This window comes from Limulus polyphemus, unplaced genomic scaffold (assembly GCF_000517525.1).
Source record: "Limulus polyphemus unplaced genomic scaffold, Limulus_polyphemus-2.1.2 Scaffold868, whole genome shotgun sequence".
Lineage (NCBI taxonomy): Eukaryota > Metazoa > Arthropoda > Merostomata > Xiphosura > Limulidae > Limulus > Limulus polyphemus.
Window position 1 is genome coordinate 20,082 of NW_013666478.1, and position 10,255 is coordinate 30,336.

The 10,255-nt window shown below is 31.8% G+C and overlaps 1 protein-coding gene across 1 annotated transcript in view; it reads right to left on the reverse strand.

Moving 5' to 3' along the window:
* Positions 1–10,255, reverse strand: part of LOC106460952 (roundabout homolog 3-like) — a 59,865-nt gene that overhangs the window by 5,812 nt on the left and 43,798 nt on the right. The window contains exons 8-10 of the mRNA XM_022387751.1: positions 3,577–3,604; positions 3,339–3,433; positions 527–657 (exon numbers count right to left, since the gene is read on the reverse strand). Coding sequence (XP_022243459.1) covers positions 527–657; positions 3,339–3,433; positions 3,577–3,604 — 254 coding nt within the window. The remainder of the gene's footprint in view (positions 1–526; positions 658–3,338; positions 3,434–3,576; positions 3,605–10,255) is intronic.

The following is a 10,255-nucleotide window of genomic DNA, read 5'->3' on the forward strand; positions in this document are numbered from 1 at the left end:
GGAAAGAATTTTTATGAGTAATTAATTAATGACCAGAGACGTAACAGAAGTAAATAAATATTGTATCAGCCACATATTTGTACACAGTCTTGTATTTAAGGTAACTGTTAATGTTGCATTTGATAAAATAAGAAACAAACATTTCACAAAATCAGATACACTCATGTGCAAGAGAAAGCCGAAAGGGAAAATAATCATGCAAGAAGTAAAATTCGAAGAAGTATTATTGAGGGAAATGGGTAGAGAAATTAAAAGATCAAGGAAAAGAAGTTCAAAGAGATTTAAATTAAAATAATAATACACAATATTTTACTCCAAGTATACTAAATAAATAATTCAATGAATGTTTTTTCTTACTTCAAACATTTTTTTAATTTACCAACTGAGCCCTCCTAGTGGCTCATAGGTAAGCCTAAAGGCTTATAAAGCCAAAACCGGTCTTGATACCCGTTGTGGACATAGCACAAATAGTCCATCGTATAACTTTGTGCTTAACTACAACCAATAAAAAAAAAGCAAAACTTACCAATTGTCTTAGTTTCTTCGTGGAAGAATCTTGTATAAGATATTGGCCAGAAGAAGTTTCCGGGAATAAATGTATTTCAGTGGCGCTAGATGACGCTGCATCGCTGACAGTGATTTCAACGTGTTTCATTTCTGTTAAATCAAACATTGTAAGTGAAACTTAGCTTTTTTTCGAGCTGAAAATCTTTCTTCAAAATGTTTGTAATCAAGTAACATACCTCAACATACTTTAAATAATTTTAGAATTTAAGGTATGATTAAAATAGCAATAGAGTAAAAAGTCAACTGCACTATAGGAATCTTTAAAAATCATAACATTTATTTAGTTATTTACTAATGAAAATATATTGATAGAATAATATTGAGACATTCTACCGAACTACTTATGTATTTGCTCGGTGGACTTAAATTGAGTATTGCAAGTTTTAGTGTTACAGAATTATAAACAAAGAAATCTATAAATTTGAAGTTCGTATAAATAACGTATGACTGTTTAACTTAAGTAATCAACTTGTATATAATTATTGCACTTAATCACAATTTCAACTTTTCCCCAAATAAACTGAATATTATTATTTCACATTTCAGAATAACCAAAATAAGCTATAGGATAAACGTGGCCTCCAGAGTAACCTCCCGGACTGTGAATCCCAGGATTCATGGTTCACGATTCATTGCCATAAAAATGCACTCCACACTTTCAGTACATGGGTATATTACAAGAGTGACTGTCAAATCCTGCTATCGATTAAAAAAGAGTCGCCCATGAATGGTAATGGATGATATTGACAAACTGCCTTTCGAATTGTCTGTCAGTTCAAAATTAGGGATGGCTATGCAAGGATAATTATTCACATAATTCAAAAACAAAAACAAATCATAAATGATAATATAATCTTAAAATAGGAATGGAATCGGAAACTTCAACTGGAACGGCATATTATGAGCACGCGAACTAAAGGCCGAGTCAGGGACCTCTAGGGTTCCGGTACAACTAAAGATTGAGATACGCACCAGAAAGAAGGCCATCTAGTAGGATATGCCGTAACAAGTGCTTTGGTCGGTTATTTCTTTCAGCACAAAGCTATATAATAGGCTATCTGCGCTTTGTCCACTACAGAAATCCCGGATTTAAGCGATATAAGTCCGTGAACTTATCGCCGAATCACTGGGGAACCGGTACTTTGGACCGAATAATTGGATATCTCTATATCTTACTTTATTTTGATTTGAACAAAACTATTTAAATAATTTTTCTAGTGTGTTTTAGGGAAATCTAACAATGAAATTAAATATCTTGGTTTTAAGTTCTTGTTTACCAAAAATAAATTATTGTTGAAATTTTGTTAAAGTATAATGTAAGAAAATTATTATTATTGTTTTTGAAATTTTCTAGATGTATTAAACTTTGAAACACCCATAGATCATTAGATTTACCATAATGTTGGACTAACTACCGAAAAAAGTTAAATGAATAAAATAGAATATAACGGCACTTGGTTCAATTTCATGTTTCTAATGTTACATGGAAGAAACCTTTATCGCTTGAAATCCACTAAAATTGATTGTATTGTATTGTTGGTAATGAAATGTTCGTCCATTACAGCTCATACTAATTTTTCTACATTACCAGTAAGTATTCAACAAAAACACATAGCTTCCTTAAGAGTTCTAAAGTACACCATCAAGAGACCCATGTCATTGTGCACCATGAACCTTCAGAGTTTCTTGGATATGCTATAAAATGTTCTAATGGCCTTTGATTTATTACTTCTACAACTTTTTTACACTTTTGGTAGCCATTTCAACTTTAACTCCTTGCTACTTAGTATTTACCAAAGTCTTAAAGTCACGATTTTGTTTGTTTGTGTGTTTATTTGTTTTACGTTGAGCACAAAGCTACACAATGGGTATCTGTGCTCTGCCCAACACGGGTATCGAAACCCGGATTCTAGCGTTGTAAGTCCGCAGATAAAGCCACGAAGGTGATCAATAGGTATGAACAGATCCCCGTGAAGTCAACGAAGTAAGTGTCATGCATAGCCGGGAACATTTGCTAGTTTCAATACCGTTAGAATGGATATGTGTACGTGGTAGTATTTTGGAACACATGTATAATTAATAGAAAAAAAAACTGAAGTATTACAAACGGAAACGGATTTATAGTTCTAGAAATAATATACATCAAAATAAAGAGGAATCTTAAGAAGTGGCAATATCACGTTGTTTTGATTAGTTCATTAATCGATATTTCACGATCTTATTTTTTTTTCAATTGCCGTTTTTTATGAACCTTGGCCAGATTAAAGTTTAGACCTAATCCAAGATCTTTTATAGTCCTTGTTTATGAATTCAGTCCCTCATTATCAATCACTTACCTGGAATTACATTAGGACACTTCTCTTCACATGTTGTATCCTTAGATACGTCTTCACTGACACAGTCCCTCATTATCAGTCACTTACCTGGAATTACATTAGGACACTTCTCTTCAAATGTTGTATCCTTAGATACGTCTTCACTGACACAGTCCCTCATTACCAGTCACTTACCTGGAATTACATCAGGACACTTCTCTTCACATGTTGTATCCTTAGATACGTCTTCACTAACACAGTCCCTCATTATCAGTCACTTACCTGGAATTACATCAGGACACTTCGCTTCACATGTTGTATCCTTAGATAAGTCTTCACTGACACAGTCCCTCATTATCAGTCACTTACCTGGAATTACATCAGGACACTTCTCTTCACATGTTGTATCCTTAGATACGTCTTCACTGACACAGTCCTTCATTATCAGTCACTTACCTGGAATTACATCAGGACACTTCTCTTCACATGTTGTATCCTTAGATAAGTCTTCACTGACAAATAATTCTTTTTCTAGCGGTTCGGAATATTTGCTGTCAATGAAAAATTATGACGCTTTAGTGTTTCAGTGTGATTTTACACCCGATAGCTTTGAATTGAAACACAATAAAAACATAAACAATCCACACGTTCATCTACTTAACTATCTGTAAAAAGAATAAATTTGCACACTTACAGATCTTGCTCCCTAAACTTTCTTCTTCCTGTAAAAGAAACAGGTGTATTATAAATGTTCACATTTTCATAACTGCTCTTTTATTTTGGTGCATAAGCGTGTAAATGAAACTATTCAATACTGTATATAGATTACCTGAAATGCAAATTGATTTGTTAATTGCAAAAGCTTCAGATTTTCGCTGTCGTTGTTACCCAACTGATATTTCGAAAAAACTCAAACATCATAAATAATTTTTATAACTGCTGTAAAGTTTGTATTAGTTATTTTAAAAATGTATTTTCTTTTTAGTTTTCAAAAATTTACTAAAAGCAGTAAGTATGTCTTTAAATGTTTGAAATCTATGATTTTATGGAACATTTCCAGAGGGAGCCACACAGTTCACACAAAATACAGAACTTTCTACAGGCTCACAGTGTGATTTAACATGATGTTACAAAGGTTTTTCGTTTAGATACCATTGAGTGTATCATTACCTTCAACTTCCCAGTGCTGCCTGCAAGTGTTACGTTTCGTTTGGTCTGTTTGTTTGACCGTTTGAGTGTTTCCAGTCGATCAAAATAATTTCGTCAAGAAAAATTAACCACGGCGTCCCTATAGATTGTATATGTTACACAAGGAATAGATTTACAGCTTATTTTGGCCGTGTGTTAATATAATAAAGTACCACTCAAATTATGTTGTGTCTGATGGAGTTGTTACAGTTATTTGTACCTAGAAAGATACTGTTTTTATAGCTTGTACTACCATCTGGTATTAAATGACGATACTCGTTTCCATTTTTACTCTTACTCATTTAGAAATACAATTTCTTACAAATCAATTTTCCGTATTTCTTGAAAGTCTCATGTTGTTGATATATATACTACTTAAAGTAACCTAAGGATCAAGATTCCCAGCAAGAGGGGTCAGTAAGCAAAGTTTTCACTTAAAAATCTCAGGTTTTAATATAGCGATTTTGGAAGAATAGTGTAATAGTTTTATTGATTTTCACGCAATACAAATTGACGAGAAAAGACAGAAAATATCGATAAAGCGAAATAATATGAACTCCAACTTCGGACTTGGAACTAAAAGTCAATTCTCTGACTATTGTTTGTAAAATGTTCTATTTAACCAAAAAAAGAAAAAAAAAAGAATAGTGTTCTATGAAAAAAAATCTAATCAACAAAAGTAGAACAGAGAAAATGAATTAGCACGTATGGTAAGACTCGTGTTCTATAAGGATATTATTGAGAGATGTTATATTCTAATAACATTTAAAATGACGCATTGCTACAACGACGCTATATTAGCTCACACTTCGTGAATAGAGTTTTATACAAGTATGAGTTAGTATCAATGTTAAAGACTGTTGTATAAGGGTATATTACTTTTAAAGTCACATGGATATAAAAAAAAAAGACTCGTATTCTGCCTAAACAATCTCAAATGTGTATAAACTATATTAAAACTTTGTATAGCTTTGCACGAATTTTTAAAAACAAACAAACAAAACAGAAGTAAAAAAGAATGAACACAACTCTTGTCTCAATGTGAATTAGAAGAAATGATGATAATACACTAGCCTATTATGCTTAAAAATTCATCATTTAAACCAATATTGAAGAAAAATAACAAAAGTAAACAGTTTTTTCTGCAGGAAGTGAATTAACATCGTTTTGAGAATCCAGTTGTTCGTACTTGTGTATTTGTATCCCACTTCCATGTTTTTGTACATGAATTGTATAGAAAATAAACATAACTTAATAATATTATCACTTATCGGATCAGATGATTTGCAACAGGCCTATATTTTAACACGAAATTTACAGAATGTAATATAAGTTGATAGTCATATTTGGATAAAGGATGAAATGGCGTGTATATGTTACATGGCATTTCAGTTACACTCAAGTCTCAGTTTGACGTATATGAAAATACAAACGTGATTGATACTATAGGTAACACCTCATCAGCTTTGAAATTTAACAATCGGTATAGTTAATTATTGAATATTATGCTACATGTAACCATTCTATGTTAATTATGTGATAATTACTGAATACACCAAATACGATTTCTTGAATATTCTATTTTCCAACTGCTCCAGTATATTGTTTCCTTGTGAATCCCATGATTAAGAAGATATCGAGTCCCCTCGATAAATGCCAAGGGCTGATTATGTGATAATTACTGAATACACCAAATATGATTTCTTGAAGATTCTACTCTCCAACTGCTATTAATACTGCTCCAGTATATTGTTTCCTTGTGAATCCCATGATTAAGAAGATATCGAGTACCCTCGATAAATGCCAAGGGCTGATTATGTGATAATTACTGAATACACCAAATATGATTTCTTGAAGATTCTGTTCTCCAACTGCTATTAATACTGCTCCAGTATATTGTTTCCTTGTGAATCGCATGATTAAGAAGATATCGAGTACCCTCGATAAATGCCAAGGGCTGATTATGTGATAATTACTGAATACACCAAATATGATTTCTTGAAGATTCTATTCTCCAACTGCTATTAATAATGCCCCAGTATATTGTTTCCTTGTGAATCCCATGATTAAGAAGATATCGAGTACCCTCGATAAATGCCAAGGGCTGATTATGTGATAAATGATTACCTGTGTGATGAAAAGTATATTAGCTAGGTTATATTTAACGAAATGTACGATTTGGAAAACAAAAGTAGAGTTTAGTGGGTAGAGTAAACTACATATGAACTATATTTGTGAGGTAAAAACCGTGATTTTGAATTAGGTCTGTTTTTAGTTTTGTTGAGTTTCACACAAAGCTACTCGAGGGCTATCCGCGCTATCCGTCATTACTTTTGAAGTGATAGTTCATAGTCAACACCACTCACTACCAACTATTAGGCTATTGTTTATCAACGAAATGTAGAATTGACCATCACATTAGAACGCCCTCAATAGGGAAAGGTCAAGCATGTTCGATGAGAAGATTCGAACTCACCGCCCGCAAATTGTGAGTCGAGTGCCCTAACCCTTAGGCCATGCCAAGCCGTTCTATTGGTAGGGTAAATGTCAGTTTTAAAATCGCTTAATTTGAATTGAAGTCACCTTCCCCAATAAATATTTGGAAGGAACTGATTTCAGATTCTACTTTTACCAAGCGATTGTATATAAAGTTTACAACACTACCACTCTGTCTACTTTAACTTCATAATGCTTATCTTTAAATATGCCGGTTTATATAAAAACTGTAACTTACAGGAAAATCGAGTTTAAGCAATTAAAATGTTCTTCATACAGTCATTCTACATACTCGACATTTTCGTCACGTTCCACAAGAGCGTTGCAGCTTTTATTAAAGTTATTAACTTTGATATTTTATTTTTTATATAAACTTACCACGAGTTTTCTTTACATTTCTTCTTCTTCTTTCTCGCTTGACTTTGTGCTGGAGTTTAAAAAAAGGTCCAAGAGAAAAAATAAATGTTTTTAAAGACATTTCATAAATTAGAATAACCTCATTATGTTCCAGTGAGCACAGCATCACAATACACGTGTTTGAATATCATTTGCCTTACCTTTCCTGCGGGTGAGAATCCTTGTTTTCAGCAAGGGAGTAGCGCAGACAGCTATCAGGATCAATACCACCACTACAGACACAGCTATTATAATCGGTTTCACGGGAAAATTCCAACTTTTATCTATACGCAGAATAATAACAGAACTCTATAATATGTTTTTGTTTACTTTCGACTGTATTTATTTCGACATATTATAGTCGATAAAATTACGCACAAAATATGGTTAATGTGCACTTTTCTAAGCATACTGTTGCGATCAGTTAACTTTCGGGCTACTTGTATAAACTATTTCGTTACTTTTCACCTATCGATAGTTATAATATTATTATACATTTAATCACTTTCTCTGTGTTATTCAGCAGAAGTCTCATACTAATAAAAGACAAAATTTTGTCGAAATTATCACCTCATAAAGTTTAAAGACGAAGTGTTAAATAATGATGACACATAAAGATCTAATATGACAATATGGGCGGTGATATTACCCAAAACGGTAGAACACAACTGGTCATAGTGTTTTTGTTTTCATACATATAAAGTTAGCTTATAATTCATTATATTAGTTTGTCCCTTTTGGATCTAGAATTAAAATCTTACAGACTTTTTCGATTTACCAAAAAATCGTCATATTATACTTGTAAGGTTTTACTCGTTTACACTCTAACTTATAACTAATGTAGAATTTCTCAGTACTTGCTTGTCGTCATATTATACTTGTAAGGTTTTACTCGTTTACACTCTAACTTATAACTAATGTAGATTTCTCAGTACTTGCTTGTCGTCATATTATACTTGTAAGGTTTTACTCGTTTACACTCTAACTTATAACTAATGTAGATTTTCTCAGTACTTGCTTGTCTCATATTATACTTGTAAGGTTTTACTCGTTTACACTCTAACTTATAACTAATGTAGATTTTCTCAGTACTTGCTTGTCATCATATTATACTTGTAAGGTTTTACTCGTTTACACTCTAACTTATAACTAATGTAGATTTTCTCAGTACTTGCTTGTCGTCATATTATACTTGTAAGGTTTTACTCGTTTACACTCTAACTTATAACTAATGTAGATTTTCTCAGTACTTGCTTGAATAGATGCTATGCAAATGTTTTAAACACTAGCGTTGGTTAATAATGGCTTTGACAATAAGTATAAAGAGTCTAACATAGAATGTGGGCTGTGTACTTTTAAAACATACAACTTATATCTATCTAGATAAAATGTTTTTAAAAGAAGCAACTGCAATTATCGGCCTAAACACTGTGTAAGATACTAATTATTGGCCTAAACACTGTGTAAGATACTAATTATTGGCCTAAACACTGTGTAAGATACTAATTATTGGCCTAAACACTGTGTAAGATACTAATTATTGGCCTAAACACTGTGTAAGATACTAATTATTGGCATGAACACTGTGTAAGATACTAATTATTGGCTTAAACACTGTGTAAGATACTAATTATTGGCCTAAACACTGTGTAAGATACTAATTATTGGCTTAAACATTGTGTAAGATACTAATTATTGGCCTAAACACTGTGTAAGATACTAATTATTGGCTTAAACACTGTGTAAGATACTAATTATTGGCTTAAACACTGTGTAAGATACTAATTATTGGTTTAAACACTGTGTAAGATACGTTTTTGGCTTGAAGCAAACTACAATATTTTAGTTCTATTAAAAGAGCTAGCAATGGTAGTATTTTAATAATAATATTGACTACGTTAAACACTTTGTTAACGTAATCTGTCATAAGCAAAACATGAAATTTTTTAATTACATTTGTACTGAAATGGAAACAAAACGCAACTATGTAGTACAATGTCTCTATTTGATTCCAAACAATGAAAACGTTACAAGTACACATGTTAGGGTGGAAACTCCCACCTTCTTATTACTAACATTACAAAAAATGTGAAAACAAGTTTTCAAATATACTAGAACAAAAATTGAATTGAGGATAAAAGTGATTTCGTAAAGTGCAATACAAATTTATGGTTGGATAAAAATATTGCAACGTTTAAAAAGTTTTCTTTTTTTGAAAAGCGTAACAAAAGTTAGTTTTTAGAAGAGGCAGCTTAGAGAAAGAACGATAGCGTATTATCCAAAAATCACATAGTACACAAATAGTTATCTATCTTAAATCAAAAACAAAGGATAAAAGTTAAACTAAAAACGAGTTCAAAATTTAAATTCAGTATTTGATACGTGAGAGTTAAGAAAGTAGAACAAAAGGCTTAAGAAAATTATTGGTTTTTGTAGTTCGAGCAATATTATATCGCTACTGGTTATGTCTTTCACGATATGTCACAAATCTGACTGCATATATTATGTAGACTATTACCGAATTATTTTTTTCGTGTTTTCATTTTCTTTAGGGGGGTGTACTATAATAGATAAACGATTATCTCCGACATCTGAAGTACTATTACAGTAAACTGAAAATGAACGAAAACAGTGCGTATAGCCATATCATATGCTCTGATATTGAACTTTTAATTAGGGTTAAAATTCTTCTAAGTAGCAAAAGGTAAGAATGTTTCATTTTCATACGTGGATATCGGTCATACGTGGATATCGGTCATCCTGGATTTCGATAATAATGTTAAACTGCTAAAGACTAGCTAGGATTTGACAAAAATTAAGGTGGTTATATCAGGTATCTTTTATATTTATGACAGTATTATTTACGTTCTTGTTTAATTTGGTCCAGCCACCTAGCGGTATTTCACAAAAGCAATGAGAGGAACAACACCGATAAACAATGAGCACACACTACATTCTGAAATTCTGTTTTTAATATGAAAATGTTTAAGTGAGGAATTATTCAGAAAAAATAAATATGACTTGTTTAACGGATATACCCCAGCAAGTATTGAGTGAAAATTGTTATGTGTTTGGAAAAATAAATTGGTCCAATTTAAAAACTCAGTTAAAGTAAGTTCACTGGTGGATTAATTGTTGTGAAAATTATCACATCAGTAAATGTGCTGTACTATTTTATGTGACTTACACTAAAGTTATTCAAGTATAACTCCACTTTACTGAGCCGAATTATCTTATTAGAATAAGTTCATCATTTGAAACGTTTTGCTGGTTAAATATATATATATATATAT